The sequence below is a fragment of the Halichoerus grypus genome, chromosome 11 (genome assembly GCF_964656455.1).
Source record: "Halichoerus grypus chromosome 11, mHalGry1.hap1.1, whole genome shotgun sequence".
In the NCBI taxonomy this organism is placed as follows: Eukaryota; Metazoa; Chordata; class Mammalia; order Carnivora; family Phocidae; genus Halichoerus; species Halichoerus grypus.
Window position 1 is genome coordinate 46,423,515 of NC_135722.1, and position 22,913 is coordinate 46,446,427.

A 22,913-nucleotide genomic window follows, 5' to 3' on the forward strand; every position below is an offset into this window, starting at 1 on the left:
CTGGCTGACTCAGTTGGTGGAGCTTGCGACTCTTGATCTTGGGGTCATGGGTTTGAGCCCCACAATGGGCTTAGAGTTACTTAATAATAAAAATAAAAAAACAGGAACTAGTAGCAAAACAAAATATGGGGAGATACAATCTCTGTAATTATTTACTCCCAAACTCTATAGACCATTTACAACTGAATAACCATGAGTAAAACTTTTTATTTTTTTTATTTATTATTTTTTTAATTTTATTTATTTATTTGAGACAGAGAGAATGAGAGAGAGAGAGCACATGAGAGGGGTGAGGGTCATAGGGAGAAGCAGGCTCCCTGCCGAGCAGGGAGCCCGATGCGGGACTCGATCCAGGGACTCCAGGATCATGACCTGAGCCGAAGGCAGTCGCTTAACCAACTGAGCCACCCAGGCGCCCTGAGTAAAACTTTTTAATTTAGAAACATTTCAGGTTACTTTTTAGAAAATTTTAACCAAATTGGACTTTTAAGAAAAAACTGAAAATTGAGATAGTCTATAAAATTCACCATTTTAAAGTGTTCGCTTTAGTAGTTTTTAGTATATTCACAAGGCTGTACAAACCATCACCACTGTCTAATCCAAAATATCATCCCCAGAAGAAACCCTGTGCCACCCATTAGCAGTAATTCTTCATTCCTTCTCCACCCCCACAGCCACCACTCTGTCTCTGGACTTGACAATTCTAGACATTTCATATAAATGGAATGTTTTGTCTGACTTCTTCCACTGTTTCAAGGCTCATCCACATTGTAGCATGTAACAAACAATACTTCATTACTTTTTATTGCCTAATATCCAACTGATTGTATGGCCATACATTTTATTTATCCATCCATCAGCTAATGGTTATTTGGGTTGTTTCTACCTTTTGACTATAATGCAACTATGAACAATTGTGTCGTTTTTGTGCAGACATGTGTTTCATTTCTCTTCATATTATATATCTAGGAGAATTTCTGGGTTACACTATTTTCAATCTTCTGAGGAACTGCCAAACTTTTCTACAACAGATAAGCATTTTCATCTTATCAGCAATGTATGAGGGTTCCAATTTCTCCACATCCTTACCAAACTTGTAATGATCACCTTCTTTATTTCAGACATGTTAGTAGGTGTGATATATCTCCTTGTGATTTCCCTAGTGACTAGTGATGTTCAACATCTTTTCCTAGGATACTGGCCATTCATCTTTGGAGAAATTTTTTTTTTCAGTAGGCTCTACGCCCCACATGGGGCCAGAACCCAAAGATCATCACATGCTCTACTGACTGAGCCCGCCAGGTACCCCTTGATTCCTTTTTAAATTGGGGTTTCTTTGTTGTTGAGTGTTAAGAGTCCTCTATATATTCAGGATTTGCAAATATTTTCTCACATTCTCTGGGTTTTTTAACTTTCACTTTCTGGTCCTCTGAAGCAGTTTAAAATTTTGATGAAGTTCAAGTTACCCGTTTAACCTTTTGTTGCTTGTGTTTTGGTGTTAGATCCAAGAAACTGTTGCCTAATTCAGTCACAAAGATTTATGCCAATATTTTTTAAGAGTTTTGGAGTTTAAATGTTTAAATCTTTGAACCACTTTGAGTTAATTTGTGTGTATGGTGTGAAGGTAGATACCTCAGATATCTGTCTCAGAACCACTTGTTGAAAAGATTATTCTTTCTTATACTGAATGGTCTTGGCACCCTCGTCAAAAATAAACTTAAGGGTTTATTTCTGGACTCTCAATTTTATTCCGTCAGCATAAGATGTCTATCCTTACACCAAGACCCCTGTCATGACTACAAAATCATGTCAGCTTTCAAGATTGTTTTGACTAGTTTGAGTCCCTTGCATATCCATACAAATTATGTTTGTCATTTCCTGCAAAAAAAAAAAAAAAAGTAGCTGTTTTTATACGGATTGCACAGAACCATAGATCAATTTGGGGAGGATTGCATCTTCATGATACTGTCTTCCAATTCATGAATATGGGATGTCTTTCCATCTATTTAGGTCTTCTCTCAATAGTGTTTATAATTTTCACAGGTTTTCAGTTTTGCTAAACTTTTTGATGGGTTATAAATGGAATTTCCTTAATTTCACTGCTGTTGTATAGAATACAACTGAGTATTAACCTTGTGTCTTGCAATCATGATGAAGTCAGCAGCTTTTTTGTGTGGGGATTCCTATAAGCTTTCTACAAGATCACATCATCTGCAAATAGTTTCACTTCTTCCTTTCTAATCTAGAAGGAAGCCTTTTATTTCTTCTTGCCTAATTGCCCTGGCTAGAGCCTTATATGTACAATGCTGAATAGAAGTGGCAACAGGGAACTTGCTTGTCTGGTTCTTGATTGCAGGGGTTAAGTTTTTAGTTTCTCATCATCATGGCCATTAATTAGCTTTAGGTTTTTGGTGATGCTTTTTTTCAGTTTGAGGAGTTCCCTTGTATTTCTAGTTTGAGTTTATTAAAGGATTTCAAAAGAAATCTTAAGACTCAGATAGGAAGCATTTAAATACAGGATCCAAATATTGAGTATAACAATATGAGTATTGACAAATTTCAATCTATACATGAAAGCAGAATGTAGACATATAAAGGAGTGGTCACCTATGCTTTAAAAAACCTGGAAGGGAGGTGTGTGTGTGTTACTTCCAAAAAAGTTACTTAAAAGACAGTTTCTCCTTACATATTAGTAAAATCCTGGATTTCTAGCTGGACACCTAGTTTCCCCTTGTAAGAACCACATTCACCAAAGTGCTACTGCAAGAGTGGCCAACCTCATCAAGGGTAAAACATAGAATTCAGGAATGCTTAAAAAAAAAAGTCACAATCTTCACCAAATTTTAAATTATATAAAACAGAAATGACATTTTTGTGATGGATGTTTTAATGTAATTTTAGGCCATTCATTTTACAAACACTACTATGCTTAAGGCATTGTGTTAGATCTTCCCAAAGACATGGTTTAGTCATATTAATACAGTTCTTAATGACTTTTTCTTCATTCTTGCTTCAGGGCCTACACGTAGGGCTGTGGTTTGGCCACCCCTGCTCTACACTCTGGTCTCTTCCAGAGGAGAGGAGCAGTCACTATCTTGATAAGGTGTGTTAGCTTAACAATCACCATTTTATTACCTGGAGAGAAACAGATTAACTTTCTTTAATGGTGATAAATGAGTATGTTTTGAAAAAAAAAAAAGATGGCTTAAGTTTAACAAAAACTTAAGATTTTACACTTTGTTTGACAAAAACAAAAACTGAAACCCAAACAAAATCAAAATTAACTTCTATAAATTAAATAAGTTACAGGTTAGTGAAACTGTGGGAAAGGCTGTATATTAAATAATATCTACATGCAACCAATTACAAGTCTGTAAATACTTTTATCCAAAGTCCTACCACCTTATCCAGAAGCACTGACAAATATCAAGGTGCACAATCTGTATGAAACTATAATTTGATGTTAAATTTAAGGGAATACTGTAAATCACTGATATATATATATATATATATTTTAAAAACTAACACTTGAAAACTAATTTTAAGGTCTTTAATTTCAATTAAAATCTATAAATGGAGATTAGTTTGGATTGTATGACAGAGGAGACAATAAAACTTATTCTCAAAGACATACCAATACATTTTCTTAGAATAAAAGCTAAGCAAATGAGAATTTTCATACTGTGCATGGGAATAACTAAAACCTTTATTAGATATGGTTTTCCAATAACAATGTGAAAATTGGAATTATCAATTCAAAGAGCATTGAAGTCTGAAATTTAAAAAAGTAGACTAGATATTAAGGGATAAAAGGTAAAGGAAGACGAAAATGTTTAATACTATTCAATATATCCCCTCTGTACACAATGTTGCATATATACAACTACTCCATTTTAATTGTATTGATTTTATATAATAGTGAAATCCCCTTAAGCAACCTAGGGTATACAGATGGTGTCCAACTTGGGGGAAAAAAAGTAGAAACACACTTGATTAACAGTTTTCACCCACACATTTTAGACAGACAACTTTTTTTTTTTTTGCCAAGATTTTCATAGTAAATTCATAAATATAGGAAATACTTTCACTCCTTCAGTGTTAAAATAGAAAACCAAACAGTGCCAACAGTAGTGGCTTAATTATTGGCATACAAGAAAAACACAACACCAATGGGTTTTCTTCATTATGCATTTTAAATATCAATATGTGCATTTGTTTCATTTTTACAGTTATAAATTTCCTAGTCTGTTATAGACAACAGCATTTAATAGTTTTGAATCCATTGAGATGTTGCTTTCAATTTGAAATATTGTGTGTATACATGTATATAAAAAAATAACCCAATGTATGACTCATCTGACAGATGTTTAAGATCAATAAAGGCTTATTTTTCAACATGCAGTTAGGAGAGAAGCAAGGCAACCTCTCCACATTGTCTTTGTTGCTGGCTTGTTTTTGCAGTGGTATCAATAGTGGTTTTGGAGGGAACCGTGTGCCTTCAGCCTAGCTATTTAAGATCAGATACCACCAACAAGAGGGGTAGGGGATATGGGGGGAGGGGAATATGGGCAGGTGTTAAATTTTAAAAGTGTGCATTTTGCACTCTTTCTAGGTACAGGATAAAAACAGGCCAATGAGGGAAAAGTTTTATAATTAGGAAAAAACTGCAATCAAATCAAGACATAATAGCCGAATTAAGTTCTTTTAATAGATTGCATATATAGATGTTTAGCCATACTCTTTGATCAACTCTTTAAGAGTAGAACTTTATATCCAATTTACATGCTTCAAATATCACCTTTCTTATTTGATACAGTAAGGTCTTGTATCCAAGTCTCCACTTGTACACTGAGAGCTTTAAGAAAAAACAGGACACAGAGGGAGTTGCCATTTTTTAGCAGCAATGAAATATCACTAACCCCTTTTAACATACCGAATTCAAGTCACTATCAGAGGTGAGTGCACCACAAAGTCACCAGGTACAAAATTGCTAGTTCATTTTTAAATTAATAACCTGAAATTACCCTGCCCCCCCACCCCATTACATCCCTTCTTTTTATAAACAGCAAACATTTTGCTATTTTATACATAGGCTAGCAGGCTTGTTTCAATATGAAAGTGCTAATTCATTTACAGATTTTTTTTTTAATCAGTTATGTAGTGCTACAATAAATGTCCAATAATCTACATAGGAACAATCTTTGATGAATGAAAATGATGAAGACTGAATAAGGCTATCGATTACCTTATCTTATTTACATATAAAGAATAGATACCCAATGGTGAGGAAGAGACAGAAATCGGACAAATACTCATAGGTGTAAAAATTACATCTACCTTTGAGCTTATACTGTAAATGAGACATTTTAAATAGTCCTGTAGCCCATGCCTATTTTTTCCTCAGAAAAAGAAAAGCTGCCTTCATGACATCCCCTCATTTCAGATTTCCACAGTGTCACTTGAACTTTCAGTCAGAATCTTACTTTCTTCAAAAAATAAAGAAAATACCACCCCCAAATTACCACCCTCCCCCCCGAAATCCCTCTGGTTTCTTTTTCAGTGCCAAGTTGCATGATCAGGTCCAACCTCCTGGGTTTTTTTGTCCATCTATTGATCAATTAGTTTAGAGTAGATAACATGAACCAGTTCTGGAACCACTACTAGGAGGAACACAAGCTCTTCACTACAATCACACAGCAGGAAAGAAAGTGATAACTCAATTCATCCCTGGTGCCGGGCCTCCAAAATTGAAAGAACTTGGCACAACTGGAGCACTGAATTTGTATCCTCCATGCTTCTCAATCATTTTGGATTCTAAAAAAACAAGTAAGTGAAAGTTTAATAGAGTATTTGATCATTTTACTACTTTGGAGAAGAGAAGGAATTGACAGACATTAACAAAAGCTTAAACCCACTAGTTCCAAAGTTGTCCTCTCCCTCCTTCTCTTGTACAGGAGTAAGAGAGGGGAAGGGATACATTATAGAGAGACGATAAACCCTCATGTTGTATGCTGTAGACTTCTTAGCCAACTTTCACTTTCTGATGTTACAAAAAAAATCTTTAAATACACCTTTCTGAGTCAAATACTGAATCAGAACTCAAGTCTTCAACAAAGGGAGTAACAGCTAATGAATCTAGTGCAGGGAAATCCAAATATAATAGAAAGTTGTGCCTTCTTTGTAAGGAGGATACTTTTTTGAATATTAAACTAATCTGACTAATAGTATTAAGACCTATAGAAAATTGTTAGGCTATGTATTATCTAAAATGTCCTTTCCTGAAATGCATACTGAAATGTTTAAAGATGGTAAGATGTGATGATGTCTGGGATTTCCTTTAATATTTCTAAGAAAAAGCATAGTTTTTCTAACCTAAAAATTTTTTTATACTTTTAATAGAATTTTCCACTAACAAGCCATCACCATGAGCTTGAGCAACTTTATCAAAGCTATTGCACACTGAAAGCAGTCTTTGACTACACTTAAAATCAGTCAGCTATGGCCAAAAACAGAACTCATTTCTTCATTTCATTCCTTTATTCCTTCATAATTTCTGTCACCTGCAACAATTGTACCTTTTATATAATTTTAAATCATTTAATATAAAATGTTAAAGCTGTATCAAGTCATCAATTGCATTAAAGAGGGGTTGTGGTCAATTGACATACCATGGGCTGCTCTTCTTTGATCAGCCAGAGTTGCTATATCCTGTAACTGTTTTCTTTGTTCTTCATTAAGACCATGAGTCAAAGCCTGATACCACACAGGATTACGATTTTGTATAGCTATCAAAAAGAAAACAAGGGGGAAAAGGGCAATAATATGAGAGGCCTGATAGTTCCTTTCTAATATGTTCCTTCTACTTCACCTCCAGTACTGAAATTCTAATCTACTTTATATTTTCCCAAAAATAATTTAAGTTACTTTAAGTTATTTGTGAAAACAAAAGATATAGGGAGAAAAAAATTCTGGTTTGGCTTTATGCTGAAAAAATCTAATCATTCTCATACTTCATATCTCTAGCTTTCAAGAAATCAGAGCTGAAACCAGTACTTACATAATTAAGTAACAAAGTAGGGAAACCTTAAAAAGTAACCCAACCTGTATAAAAGATTCACAGTTAAAAGCAATTGATCAAGGCTACTTTGGTTAGAATTCTCAAATCCCGAAATTAAAAAACAAAAATCAGAAACATTAAGTAGATCAAGAAAGAAGTGAATGGTACAAAATAAATGCCTTATTTTGTTCTGTACTGCCCCGTCAAAAACCTTTCTTAAAAACATCTGTCTTTTTCCAGTGGTAGCTCTGCAGTACTTATAATGCTCACGTTTTATATTATAGCCTAAAATAATGGTCAAACCCCATCTGTAATAAGTGGATAGCAAATTTTCCCAGCATGTGACAAGACCAGGTATTAAAATCTCAGTGTTGGGGCGCCTAGGTGGCTCAGTCATTAAGTGTTTGCCTTCGGCTCAGGTCATGATCCCAGGGTCCTGGGATAGAGCCCCACATCAGGCTCCCTGCTCGGCGGGAAGCCTGCTTCTCCCTCTCCCACTCCCCCTGCTTGTCTTCCCTCTCTCGCTGTGTCTCTCTCTGTCAAATAAATAAATAAAATCTTAAAAAATAAAATAAAAAAATAAAATCTCAGTGTTTCATAAAAACATGCACTAGATAAATTGACGTATAAGGGTATCGAGTCTGACCACGTATTTCCCTATTTCAATTAAGTACCTATACAAAGGGGTAGGTGTGTGCTGAGTTAGAGAAAAAAGTTCTCTATAAAGACTTTCCACAAAAGAAGTTTTTAACACAGTAATTTTGAGGTATTTGGGGGGGTATCTGACAACCCATCACATGCTTTTCTATTTCTATTTTATTGCATTTACTATGCACAGGCCCTCTACTATAAACCATCCTTTGGGATTAACATGTATTTAAGTCTATAAAATACAAAGTCACAGACAAAAACAAGTCAGTAATTCTTGGCACCTCCATCAATTCTTGCTGCCTGCCATGTAGCTCAGAAACCACTCCTTTGTGTTTCTGTAACCTTGCATCATAATTGCTTTGTCATGGGTTTGGAAGACTAATGCCTTGGTTATCAGAGAATTTATTCTACAACAAAGTTCTCATAATACATAGAAATGATAGCACAGTTGTAACTCTGGAGAAAAGGGTGTTTCAAATATAGTGCCAATTTTAATTTCTTAAGTTGGATAGAACAGAGATGTTCTATTTTGTTGAAGTCCAAGTAAAGGATGGTAAAGCCACATACAATGTATTACAGGAAAAAAACAAAAGGGATTCCAAGACCATTAATGTTCAAAATGGTCAAATTCTCAGAAGTTAACTGTGGTTTTAGCCGGAGGGAAAAAAAAGATACACAAATACATAAACATGCAACAAACAGATTTAAGAGTGGATACTTCTGGAGAATGCTGAAAGGTTAGAAATCAGAAGTGGGAAAGAGGAATTGTCATTGTATAAATTTTGAACTATACTATTTTCCTATAATGTGCATATTTCAATATGACAATCTAAATAAAATAATAAAATGAGGAAATACTCTATGACTCTATGGCAACAGTAGTAACTTTGGATACTTTAGCTACCAATCCTTCAATCATAGTCGAGTTTGGGTTTGATATCCCTAAAAAGCCTTCTTTAAGTGATAGACACAAATAAGAACAGAAAGGTTCAGGGAAATGGATCATATAGAGCTATATGAATTACATATAACAAGTTGACTTACTTTGAAATATAGCTTTAAATATCTGATACTCATCAACAGGGTTATCTTCATCATCAATGATTGTGGAATAGCCTTCCAGAGCAGTCTCCTCAGCATCATCCTCTTCCCAATCTTCATCATCTCCATCCTCACCTGCTTGCTTAGCCAAAATCTCCAAATATTCTTGCCCATCTTCATCAATATCATCTTCATCACTCCCCAGTTCCTCTGCAAGCCATAAATAGGTGCATTTGTTAACACCGAAGTATTCTCTTACTCAACAAACTGACAGTGATCACAGTCAGTAAATTACAAATCACAACTGAATAAATTCAAGTTCCAGGAACTGGTGTTTAAATACAATATTCAGCGGGGCACCTGGTTGGTGCAGTTAGCTAAGCGTCTGACTCTTGGTTTCGGCTCAGGTCGTGATCTCGGGATCATGAGATCAAGATCTAAGCTGGGCTCTGTGCTCAGCGCAGAGTCTGCTTGAGATTCTTTCTGCCCCTTCCTCTGCCCCTCCCACTCCTGCTCTCTTTCTAATAAATATTTAAATAAATAAAATACAATATTAAGCAATAAATAGAATAAAAAATTCTCATAGAAATCCAAGAAACCCAACCACAATTCCTAATACCAAAGGTTTGAACATAATATGAGATTCAGCACTTGCGCTCTGGGCCTTATGGGATATACCAAACCAAACACCAACAGTAAAATAATATAGTTTATATCATTTTCTGTGAGTTTTTTTTTTAAGGCTAAGTTGGTGAATCATAAAAAAATGGCAATACCTATCTTATTCTGAAACCATTACAATAATTTCTCTTAACCAACATTCTATCAATTTATACTCTTGTAGTCTATAGTGTCCTACAGGTGAAATGTATTAGCCAATAGCTGATCAAATTAATTTTATAGTGCAGGTATACTTAGGTTTTAGCACTAACAGATGATAGATGTTTGCCAACAGCAAAAACCATAAATGCCTAGAACTGCTTTACATGTCGGGAGATCTAGCCAAAGTTCCTGCCTTCGCATACCTTACACTCTAGCAGGAAGTAAGGCAGTCTTTCTATGAATGAATTAACACAAAAGCATTTGGGTATGGTTCCACATTTCTTCAGAAGGGTTAAAAAAACAAGTCCAGGGGCACCTGGGTGGCTCAGTCATTAAGCATCTGCCTTCGGCACAGGTCATGATCCCACGGTCCTGGGATCGAGCCCCGCATCGGGCTCCCTGCTCCACGGGAAGCCTGCTTCTCCCTCTCCCACTCCCCCTGCTTGTGTTCCCTCTCTGTCTCCTATCAAATAAATAAATAAAATCTTTAAAAACAAAAAACTTTTAAAAAACAAAAAAAACACAAGTCCACTGGGGCACCTGGGTGGCTCAGTCAGTTAAGCGTCTGCCTTCGGCTCAGGTCATGATCCCAGGGTCCTGGGATCGAGCCCCGCATCGGGCTCCCTGCTCCGCGGGAAGCCTGCTTCTCCCTCTCCCACTCCCCCTGCTTGTGTTCCCTTTCTCACTGTCTGTCAAATAAATAAATAAAATCTTTAAAAAAAAAAAAAGTCCACCGACTTCTAACTAGGTAAGCTTGGCTTTCTCCACCACAAAATCCCTTACCTGTTTCATCATCATCTTCAGCTTCATCATCATCATCACTGTCATTCTCGTGTTCTGCATGGCAGGCATATGCTCTTTTTAATCCATTAAATAAAAGGATAAAAGCTGGCAAAATCTGTCCAGAAACCTGATTTAAAACTTGTGGTATTTGTTCCATATCAATAAGAGCACAAAGGCCCAGAACACACATCTTTCTGTCATGAAGCCTAAAAAATAAAATAAAGATTTTCTTCTTGTTTTTAATAAGCAGAGTTTCTCACAAAGTTAAATAAACAAAGATCCAATATATGTCACTTACCCCAAGAAACAATCAACATCATTAAGCCACTGTGTAATAAAATGATTTGTAACTGGTTCAACATTATTAGGGAAGCGAAGATTTTCTAAGGTGTTGAGAAGTAGGTGTGGGTTATAATACAAAGCTGCAATGGCAACTTGCAGGCACATTGTCCGAAGTTCACTTGTCTTCACCTCTCTTGTCAGTCTCTCTAAAGCGGCTTCCACAAATAAGGGAATGCACTAGAAAGAAAGACAGCAAAGTATTCCAAAACCTTAAGTAACAGCAGTCTAACCATCCTACCCATATTAACTTGTTGCCTCAACTAACCTCTTTTTCTCTCCATCAGATGACCTAATAGTTTTTACTGTTGAGGCATTCACTGAGAAATCTAACTTTAGAGAAGACAAGTCTTCACGGGGCTATTAGAGCCTCACAATAGCCAGCTGGATTCACAATATTCTTATTGACTAACCTTATTGTAGTAATCACTTCACAATATATACATCTGTATCAATTCATATTATACACCTTAAGCTTATAATGTTGTATTTCAATTACATCAATAAAGCTGGAAACTGACCACGGAAATTTAACAACTAAATCTACCTTACTGCAAAGTGATTATGTGACAAACAATACTCTCACAGCCTACTATAAAAAAATCTTACCTTGCATGATAACAGCCATAAAACTTGCCAGTCATATTTTCATACACATTAAACAAATGATCATTATATATTGGTTAAATTTTAAACCAATAATTTAAAAATGTTATCTAGTATCATAATAAACAAAAATATACAAAATACACAGCTGTCCCCAAAGAAAAAAAGGTGGAGGGAAAGATTCTCTCTATGAAGCCTCAAACGGGAATTATTAAGAGTTAGCCTCACTGACCTGGTCAATGCCACGCCCTTTGCATTGTAGAATGATGACCTCTAACAATTTTGCTGCATGACACTCTGCATCTTCTCCTGCAACTCCTGTAAGAACCTGATCAACACGGAAATATAAAACTGCAATGAGGCATCATGAAACCTTTAAATCAGAGAATATCTGTCCTCCGTCTATAGTCTTTGGAGTTTTTAAAATATTATAGTTAATTAATATAAATGATTACAATATTCATTGTACAGACTATAAAGCAACTATGAGGATCTGGAGTCGCTGGTTAGCTGTATCTCCTCAATCGCACATCTTGGTCTACAGTATAAGCAAATCACCTCCCCTGCAGTGCCATTCTGAACTACAGCATGTTGAAAATCACTATCTTCTCATACGACCATCATAGCTAAAGCACCCTACCTTTCTTAGGGAAGGCTCTTATGTAAGGAAGTACAAGAAAAAATAAATAATAATAATAAGCTGACATTGCTAGGAAAGCCCTTTCTCTACACAAGTCTCATAAAATAAAAAATAGTGTCACTGGAAGAAGAGGCAGCTTGTTGATGGCAAATGCTATTCCCAAACAAGAAATAAAAAACATGGACTCGCCCTGCTACTTAGAGAACTCTTAAGTGTTATAGGTAACTTCTGGAAAAGAAAGTAGATCTTATAGACAGGTATCACCGTTCCCAGAGTATTAACATAAACTATATAATTGACAATAAATAATGAATAGTATACCAGATGATTATTTTGTGACTAAGTGTTCAGAAAGAAAAGATATTAATGAAGACAAGCCTTTCTAAAAATTCCATGTTTTTTTTTAAAGATTTTATTTGAGATAGAGCACAAGTAAGCGTGCGCATGAGAAAGAAAGAGAACATGAGTGGGGAGGAGAAGGAAAAGCAGGGAGCCCAACGTGGGGCTCGATCCCAGCACCCTGGGATCATGACCTGAGCTGAAGGCAGCCACTTAACCAACTGAGCCACCCAGGCACCCTCTAAAATGCCTGGTGTTAAACAGCTAGCTGTCTCTCAGCACTGTTAGAAATGCAAATATTACCCAATTATATTGACTTTGATATTGAAGGACCCCAATTCAACAACTGTATCCCCTATCTCTTGTGTAAGAAAATCATTAAAAAAAAAAAAATTCAGCATACATTTACTTGTGATTTTCCAAGAAATGGCACAGTACTTTTGACTTTCATTTTAAGTAAACCCTTGGTTTTTACAATCTTGCTATTTACTAAATAATTTCTGTAAAGCCTTCATAAACCTGTAACCTACAAAAATTTTCTTTATAAAACATCTTTATTTTTGAGCCTTTCAAATATCTCTCAAGTAAGTTCTTGATTCTTTCCTTGTTTTGATTCAAAGGCTAGCAAAGAACTAGTAGGCTAAGGTAAGCTCCAGGCACTCTAAACATCAAAAACATTTATAACTATAATAAAATGTCAGGGCAGACAGGGGCACCTGGGTGACTCAGTCGGTTAAGCGTCTGCCTTCTGCTCAGGTCATGATCTCAGGGTCCTGGGATCAAATTCCATGTCGGGCTCCCTGCTCAGCTGGGAGTATGCTTCTCCCTCTGCCCCTCTCCCCTCTCATGCCCACCCTCTCTCTCTCTCTGAAGTAAATAAATGAAATCTTTAAAAAAAAAAAAAAAAATGTCAGGGCAGACAGAAGACAAATATTTGTCAAAGGCATTACTGTGGCATATAGGAATCAGTCTTTTAGTTTATAGCTTTTAAAGCCCTATTCTGTCAGAGCCATAGAATATGTTCACTATAATGTGTCATGTATCTTCACTCTTCACAATTTCATACTTATCACAGCACCAGCCTCATGACATATATCCTTATATTAACTAAAAATGACCTACCTTCTTACACATACTATATATCATTTCAAGATACTTGGTATCAGACAGAAGTGTATCTGTGTCAACTGTTACGTAATTATGGAGCAGAGGCATCATATCTGTATTAATAAAAAACATAAAAACATTAAAAAATGAATTAAACTAAAACATAAAAAAGTAGTAAAAGTTAAATATCTTTACTAATATAAACGCTGTTTCTGAAAAATCTCCTTAGAAAATGAAAGCAAATGTGAGATTGGTCTGTAAGAGAGAGAGAGAGAGAGAGAGAGAGAGAGAGAGAGTGTGTGTGTGTGTGTGTGTGTAATGCAAAGGGTATTATTATATATTGTACAAAAAAGACTGACAGGAGCAGGAGGGTGAGAATATGTGTTAAAGGAAACAAATCTAAAAGGGTAACTAAATCAAAATATATAATGGAAATCAATGGTATCGTCCTTGAGCATCAACTACAAGTGAAAACATCTAAATAAAGAAGCATTTAGAATATTATGTTCAACTGTATACTAAAAATAAATCAAAATGGGGGGAAATCTTGACTTACCTGTAAAGTAATCAAAGCCATCTTGCTGAAAAACCTCAAATACTAGAGGTAGCAACTGCCACATTTGCGGAGACACTTGTTGACACGTCAAACTATGTGCTAAAGAGAAGATCTCCTCATAGAATTCTAAAGGAGAGTATGGAGTCATTAGGACAATGCTTGCTGATATGAAATAGCAGGAAATTCTAAGCACAATTAGAGGTATATACCTAAGACATGCTGTTGTAAAACAGTTCCAATGACCTGTAAGCAGATTCCCTCAAGCTGCTGGGTTATCTAAAAGAGAAGAAAAAAGTTGTATGTTACTACAGTACACCAGTGAATTAATTAATAAATAATGTATAATGCAATTCACTGCTTATTGAAATATAAAGTCAATATCTTAAATCATTTTAAGTCTTTGTTTTGAAGTGACTCATTATAAAATTGTGGGTCAATGGGGAATTGAAATTTAATGAAATACCATTATAATTTAATGAAATACTATTACAATGAAACACACAAGAAATCACTTGCACAGTTTACCTAAAAAGTAAAGGAAAAAACAGTATCTTGGAAAAATGTAAATAATTATGAAAATAAAGGAGCCACATCATTCTGCAGATAGATTACAGACCTTTTTGTGTTTAAATATAGATCAACTCAGCCCAGATGTAATTGAAAAGTCACTGTCAATGGCTTACAGAAAAATTATTTGAAAGAAGGCATTATTCCTACCACTCCCACTAATTCTTAAGTTACCTCTATTTATATAATTATTAGATATAGTGAACCACACCCCAAGACCAAAAATACAAATTCCTCTTTAATTGTCAGTATGATCCTCAATCAGATCCCAAATCCCTGGAAGCCATCAGAATGTTTAAAGAGTGGGGAGGAGAGACAAGATAAAGTTTACTAACTGGATATAGAACCAGGACATCCATTTCAATTATATATACTTAAAACATTTTCAACTCTTCAAATATAGTAACAACTGATTTGTTAACCACAGACAGCTACAGAATTCCTCATGGCGTCTGCCTATTTCCAATTATAATGCAGAATACAAATAGTTTACCAAAAATCTCCTGTGGCAAAAGGCAATTTGCAGATAATCTGAAAATATGATTTATGGATATAAATATCTGCATGGAATTATAAACACCAAATTCAGGACCCTGGTTACTTCTAAGGGAAAGAAGGAGGGAAATGAGATCAGGAAGTGGTCCTCCAAGGGCTTCAATTACATCTATCTGAAATTGTTTTCTTACTGGATATAAAGTCTAAAGGATATACTATAAAATGTTAAAACCCCAATAAATTTAGGTGGTAGTTAAAGGGTATTGGTTATAGTTTTCTGTTCTTTACCCTTTTTTGTATGTTTTAAATTACTTCATTTTTAAAAATTCATGATTACAATTCTCTTTCTGAAAGACAACTATAAGAAAACTAGAAAGATGATAGTAATGATAGCACAACAATGTATACCTAACACCACTGAACTGTACACTTGAAAATGATTAAGATGGTAAACTTTATGTTATGTGTAGTTTACTATCATTAAGAAACATTTTTTTTAAATGTATTTTTTTTTAAAAGATTTTGTTTATTTATTTGAGAGAGAAAGAATGAGAGACAGAGAGCATGAGAGGGAGGAGGATCAGAGGGAGAAGCAGACTCCCTGCTGAGCAGGGAGCCTGATGCGGGACTTGATCCCGGGACTCCAGGATCATGACCTGAGCTGAAGGCAGTCGCTTAACCAACTGAGCCACCCAGGCGCCCCAAGAAACATTTTTTTTAATTAAAAAGAAAAACTAGAAAGGCACCTAGGTGGCTCAGTCAGTTAAGCGTCTGCCTTTGGCTCAGGTCATGATCCTGGAGTCCCAAGACCAAGCCCCGTGTGCTTCTCCCTCTGCCCCTTCCCTCCATTCATGCTTTCTCTCAAATAAATAAATAAAATCTTAAAAAAAAAAAAAAGATCTCAGGGTTCTGAGATCAAGCCCTGCATTGTGCTCTGCGCTGGGCATGGGAGCCTGCATAAGATTCTCTCTCTCCCTCTGACCTTCCATTTAAAAAGAGGAAAACTAGGAAGGTTTTCCTAGGAACCACCACACTATTGGATCTGGATCTGAGAAAGGAAACCTAAGAGGCAGCCAAAATCCAGAGCCTTGAGGTAAGATACGGGTATAATACAAATACCTCCTTCCTATTCCTTCTTACCTCCTTCCTATTCCTTCTAGTACTAAAGAACCTAAAATATTTATAAGATACCAATCTTTCCTTACAAAAGGGAACTAGTTAAAAGCTGGCATAATCAAGGTGAATGTCGAAGATAATCAGAGAATTAGATAAGCCAGAGCCTTCCAAAAAAGCATTAGAACAGTTGCTGAAAAATGGCTTTAAATTCCCTAAAACTTGGATCATTACCTGGATCAAAACCTTCTAACACTGAATCATTTTACCTCTTTATGATCTTCAACTACACTAAGAAGTGTGTCGATGGTATTCAGGATTCCCATAGCAGTAACTGCTTTGTCATCACTTCCTTCTTCATCTGGCCCAGTCTGGATTACCTGATTAAATGTCATTGCCTAGATTCAAGAGAATAAATTTAAACTTGCCGTTATAGCAATATAAACACATTAACTTAATTTTTAAAAATATTCTCACAGGGACAGCAAAACCAATCAATGTCACCACTGATTAATAATAATTAAGAGTCTCTGGGCTCTATAATCAAATGGTACTGCCACTTACTAGGTGACCTTAAGTTATTTGATCTGTTTCCCGACATTTCATTTGAGAATTTTATCATAAAGATACTTTGAGGATTAAATGAGGAAAGGCATACAGAGTGTTTAATATTATCAATATTCTTATTAATATTACTGGCTAACATTTGACAATGCCCAAACACAGGTATATTAATCACAGTTTTTTGTTACAAAACTCAATTGTTTTCAAACTTGTGAAAAGTAAAGGATGGAGTCCTAACTAATAATCAGCTCATTATAAATGCAATATACATATTTAAAGAATGCTGTTACAGTTATTCAAATATCCTTCCCCATTTCAAAATCAGTTTTTCACAAAACTCTTTGCTTTTGCTTAAATCCAAAGCAAATACCAAGAGCTAGATTCCTGAAACCTCAATACTCAGGAGGAATATAAACTGCATCAAATAAATCACTGTATAGGGATTATGAAAGGTAATTGTGGACATGTTCATATTTTCTCTTACCCTTAAATAATTTACATTATTAATTCTCAGAAGTTTAGGGCTATGTACAGCAAACAAAGGCCAACTACTGAATAACTACTGTTTATAAATTTCATTAAAAAAACCCAAAAAAACCAAAAAGGGTGCCCAGGTGGCTCAGCTGGTTAAGCGACTGCCTTCGGCTCAGGTCATGATCCTGGAGTCTCAGGATCGAGTCCCGTATCGGGCTCCCTGCTCAGCAGGGAGTCTGCTTCTCCTTCTGACCCTCCCCCCTCTCATGTGCTCTCTCTCTCTTTCTCATTCTCTCTCTCAAATAAATAAATAAAATCTTTAAAAAAAAAAAAAAACTATCTAGGGGCGCCTGAATGGCTCAGTTGGTTAAGCATATCACTCTTGATTTCAGCTCAGGTTATGATCTCAGGGTTGTGAGCTGGAGCCTGGCATCGGGGCTCCACGCTGGGTATGGAGCCTGCTTAAGATAATCTCTCCCTGGGCACCTGGGTGGCTCAGCTGTTAAGCCTCTGCCTTTGGCTCAGGTCATGATCCCAGGGTCCTGGGATGGAGCCCTGCATCCAGCTCCCTGCTCAGCGGGGGATGGGGAGGGTCTGCTGCTCCCGCTCCCTCTGCCCCCACCCCCCGCTTGTGTTCTCTCTCTTAAATAAATAAATCTTAAAAAAAAAAAAAAAAAAAGATTCTCTCTCCTCTCCCTCTGCCCCATTTGTGCTCTACTCTCTCTCTTAAAAAAACTAATATTTAGGGCACGTGGCTGGCTCAGTCAGCAAATCATGTGACTCTTGATCTCAGGGTTGTAAGTTCGAGTCCCACATTGGGTGTAGAGATTACTTAAAAAAATAAAATCTCTGTGGCGCCTGGGTGGCTCAGTCAGTTAAGTATCTGCCTTCGGCTCAGGTCATGATCTCAGGGTCCTGGGATCGAGCCCCGCATCAGGCTCTCCACTCAGTGGGGAGCCTGCTTCTCTCTCTCCCTCTGGCTGCTGCTCCCCTGCCTGTGCCTCTTGCTCCCTTGCTGTGTGTCAAATAAATAAAATCTTAAAAAAAAAAAAAAAAAATCTTTAAAAAAAGAAATTTCAATTTTTTTTGAAAATACCTATTTATAACTATTATCTCTACTTCATCTTTTTTTCCCCTACTTCATCTTTAAGTTGGTCATCCAAAGTAGTCCAGAAAACCACACAAACAAAGCAGTCATGATCAACATACATAGCAATTAAGAATGTGTGTTGTGGAGGCATATACTTCAGGTGTGAATCCCAGCTCCATCCATTCTAGCTTGGGCAAGTTACTTAACCTTTTTATAGCTCACATTTTCTCTCAGTGTATGAATATTCTTCATATAGGACTGTGTGAGAATTAAATGAGCTAAATATATGAAATATATATATACACACACACACACACACACACATATATACATATATGTATACATATGTATATACACGCATATGTATATATATATGTGTGTATATATATAGGGCTTAGAACAGTACCCGATATACAGTAAGCTCTATGAAAATACTTGTTATAAGGTTAAGTAATGAATAAATGATTGGTTCAAATAACATACCAAATGCTGTGTCATTTCTACTGCAATAGGAGTAACTTCTTCACTATACTCGCAGATCATTTTCTGAATTACATTGGTAAGATCATCATTTTCTGTTTCTCTTATTATATGAAGAAGAGCCTGCATTACAGGTCTGATGAATGGTGTAATATATTCTTTAGCTGCAAGAAAAAGAGAGAAAAAAAATTTGGCCAAAACCTCCTAAAACCTGATATAACATACATCAAAAAATAAAAAATAGATACTTTCCCATAAAGGGGAAGACAATGTATCAAGTTTCTAGGATTATGCCTTGTACAATTATTTGTAAAAACACTACACTATTTTTGAGATATAAATCCTTTACCTTTTTCTTGATTGCTGATCAACACTTGAAGTGCAATGGCAGCTTCCACTTTCACGGGCATTTCCCTATCATCAATCAGACATCTTCGTGTCAGCTCTAAGGCCGTTTGCAGGTTCTGGTCACTTTTGAACTTTACTTCACAAAAATAGTGAAGGACCCAGCAAGCCTTTTATTAAAAAATGCAGTGAGTTACTACAGATATCCTACATTAAACTGCCCCAAGCTACAGTATATCTATTCCAAAAGTTCTGTGTATGGGAATTTGGAGGCTGGCCAGTGGTAGATATGTCCAAAGAGACAACACTAGACCAGTACTATGATCCCAACTTATTCTTTGGCTGCATGACGTTTGTGTGGATAGCAAGATCTGAATGCAAAACACAGACAGACACTGCTATCAGACACAGATGAAAACTATGCACACATTACAACAGCCATTTAAATATTTACATGAAAAAGTCTAAAATGAAATAAGGCTTTTATTAAGATGAGCATTAAAAAGGTTCCACATAAAAGTCCACATAAGCAGTCATTCATTACAAAACATAAATGTATCAGTGAATACAGGTTTAAAACATACCCTCGCTCTCATATAGCCTAGTTCACTGCTGAAGAGAGGAAATACATGATTCTGCAACATGTATTCCATCTGATCTTTGTAGATCTTTTTCTGTAAATATAAACAAAAATTATTTTTGAAAGAATTCCAAATATAATCATCTCAAATGCCAAATAAATACACGAATGTTAAAAATGACTATTTATGTCAAAACACGTATTTATTCTGATTCTTTGTACCTCAGGATCCATATCTAATTTTCTCATTCTCAAACTTCACCATCAAAAAACACTGAACTCCTTTTCTTTAATCTTTTTACCTCATTTGCTTAGAAAGCATTTACACCAAATCTTAATAGCAATCATGTCTGAGTAATGGGAGTGTGGTTAATTTTATTCCTTACCTTATAAAACTATTACAATGAAAAAAAAAACTATTATAATGAAAAAAGCCTCACTGGAAAGGTTCTAAATGAATACAACACAGATTGAGAAAAGACCCTGCTTACAAGGTAATAATCTGGTTATCTAAAAAGATATTCTTGGGGCACCTGGGTGGCTTAGTCGGTTAAGTGTCTGCCTTCGGTTCAGGTCATGATCTCAGGGTCCATGACCTCAGGGTCTGGGGATAGTGCCCCGCCCGTGTTAGGCTCCCTGCTCAGCGGCGAGTTTGCTTCTCCCTCTCTCCCTCCCTCTGTCCCTTCCCCCCCCACCTGTGCTCTTGAGCTCTGGCTCTCTCTCAAATAAATAAATAAAATCTTAAAAAAAGAAAAAATTTTTTAATTAAAAAAATGCCATGGTTGGGGCACCTGGGTGGCTCAGTCATTAAGCGTCTGCCTTCGGCTCAGGTCATGATCCCAGGGTCCAGGGATCGAGCCCCGCATGGGGCTCCCTGCTCAGCGGGAAACCTGCTTCTCCCTCTCCCACTCCCCCTGCTTGTGTTCCCTCTCTCGCTGTGTCTCTCTCTGTCAAATAAATAAAATCTAAAACAAAAATAAAACAAAATAATTTAAAAATGCCATGGTCAAGGAAAAAAAAAGATATTCCCATGAATCTTAAAGTAGGGTCTTTTCTAAGTGGTAGCAAGCTTTTAAGAAGAGTTCCTGGAATTGCATATTACATCAACATTAAAAATAAATGCTTGAAAAACTGAAGACAGACATGGGAACTAAATGCAATGTGGGATCCTGGACTGGATCATGGACCATAAAAAAGGATATTAATGGGAAATCTTGCACAATGTGAAAGGGGTCTGTAAGATTAGTGACTAGTATGCTATCAATATTAATTTCCTGGTTTTGAGAATTGCAGTATGGCTATCTAAGATGCTAACATTAGGAGAAGGTGGATGAAGAATGGAAACTATTTTTGCAATTTTTCTGTAAGTCTAAAATTACTTAAAAATAAAAAGTTAAAACAGAAAAATCTGAACTTGCCAAAAGAACTCACTAAAGATTCCCAGCCTGCCATATAACAAATAACCACTGTCCTTAATCTATAAACAGAAGGATACGTGGACAGGTATAAAAAACTAAAATATAAACAAAATAACCCTACAAATTAATGGTGATATGTAACAAGGTTCCTGGGGAGTTAGAGGATTCTGACTAAATATTTAGTTATTAACTTTTAAGCAAAATAAATTTCAGATCTTATTTATGAAGTCAGACACAATGTGTACAATTAAGCTGAGGTTCCTAAAAATAAATCTAATCCAGGGTCATTCTTTATTAGAAATTTATGTCACAAAAGCATGATGTTCCTAGGCTATGAATGGATTCATTCATGTTTATAAATTTCTTTAAGACAAATTTTTTAAAGGAAAAAACACTATTTTACAATTATCTTGCAACATGAAAATAAAATAAGTCATGCAAAAGAAGTACCTTAAGCACAAGCAGCAAAAGAAAATATAAACTGGACATAATTTCAGAATCTTATCAAAACTTGTATTTCATAGGACATCAAGAAAGTGAAACGATAACCCACAAAATACTTGCAAATCATATATATGAAAAAGGTCTGATAGTTAGAATATACAAAGAACTTTTTTTTTAAGATTTATTTATTTATTTATTTGACAGAGACACATAGCGAGAGAGGGAACACAAGCAGGGGGGAGTGGGAGAGGGAGAAGCAGGCTTCCCGCTGAGCAGGGAGCCCGATGTGGGGCTCGATCCCAGGACCCCGGGATCATGACCTGAGCTGAAGGCAGCCGCTTAACGACTGAGCCACCCAGCTGCCCCTAGAATATGCAAAGAACTCTTAACAATTCAACAATGAAAGGACAAATAACCCAGCTAAAAAAATAGACAAAGGATTTGAAATACATTTCTCCAAAGAAGATACACAATAGCCAATATACACATTAAAAAGATTCTCTGTATCATTAGTCATCAGGGAAATGTAAATCAAAACCACAATGATGTAGTGTTTTGACACCAACTAGGAGGCTACAATAAAAAGGTAATAATTGTTGGTGAGGACATAGAAACTGGAACTCTCATACACTGCTGGTAAAAATATAAAATGATACAGCCACTTTGGAAAACAATCTGGCAGTTTCTCAAAATAGGACAGCAATTTGACTCCCAGGTATGTGACCCAAGGGAAGTGAAAATATTATGTCCAGGGGCACCTGGGTGGCTCAGTCATTAAGCATCTGCCTTCAGCTCAGGTCATGATCCCAGGGCCCTGGGATCGAGCCCTGCATCGGGCTCCCTGCTCGGTGGGGAGCCTGCTTCCTCCTCTCCTACTCCCCTGCTTGTGTTCCTTCTCTCGCTGTGTCTCTCTGTCAAATAAATACATAAAATCTTTAAAAAAAAAAAAAAAAAAATTATGTCCACACAAAGATGTGTACATAAATGCTCACAGCTTCAGTATTCATAATAGCCAAAAAATGGAAACAGTGCAAGTGTACACCAACTGAGGAATGCATAAATAAAATGTGGTATATCAATACAGTGGAACATTTGGCAACAAAAAGGAATGAAGTACTGACAAGTGCCACAACATGGATGAACTTTGAAAATATTGTGCTAAGTGAAAAAAGCCACTCCTCAAGGAGCACATGTTATATAGCATTCCCTTTACATGAAATGTCCAAAATGGATAAATCTATTACGACAAAAAGGAGATTGGGGTAGCCTAGGGCTGAGAATTTTGGAAGAAAATGTAAGTAACTAATAGTTTCTTTTGGGTTGACGGTTGCACAACTCTGTGACTATAATAAAACCACTGAATTATTCACTTTAATGAGCAAACAGTATGGGCAAACAGTAT

At 36.1% G+C, this 22,913-nt stretch overlaps 1 protein-coding gene and 1 non-coding gene across 2 annotated transcripts in view; both read right to left on the reverse strand.

Annotated features, from left to right (window-relative positions):
* Positions 1-2,864: 2,864 nt before the first annotated feature.
* Positions 2,865-22,913, reverse strand: part of IPO7 (importin 7) — a 58,365-nt gene continuing 38,316 nt past the window's right edge. The window contains exons 11-23 of the mRNA XM_078059128.1: positions 19,654-19,794; positions 19,074-19,239; positions 18,728-18,888; positions 16,386-16,514; positions 14,151-14,217; positions 13,942-14,067; positions 13,401-13,498; positions 11,532-11,627; positions 10,653-10,873; positions 10,355-10,560; positions 8,753-8,959; positions 6,669-6,785; positions 2,865-5,814 (exon numbers count right to left, since the gene is read on the reverse strand). Of these exons, the coding sequence (XP_077915254.1) occupies positions 5,717-5,814; positions 6,669-6,785; positions 8,753-8,959; positions 10,355-10,560; positions 10,653-10,873; positions 11,532-11,627; positions 13,401-13,498; positions 13,942-14,067; positions 14,151-14,217; positions 16,386-16,514; positions 18,728-18,888; positions 19,074-19,239; positions 19,654-19,794 (1,833 nt within the window). The 3' untranslated portion in view covers positions 2,865-5,716. The remainder of the gene's footprint in view (positions 5,815-6,668; positions 6,786-8,752; positions 8,960-10,354; positions 10,561-10,652; positions 10,874-11,531; positions 11,628-13,400; positions 13,499-13,941; positions 14,068-14,150; positions 14,218-16,385; positions 16,515-18,727; positions 18,889-19,073; positions 19,240-19,653; positions 19,795-22,913) is intronic.
* Positions 19,322-19,505, reverse strand: LOC118520762 (small nucleolar RNA SNORA23). The gene has a single exon (XR_004909827.1). It is a non-coding gene; the product is annotated as a small nucleolar RNA SNORA23 (small nucleolar RNA).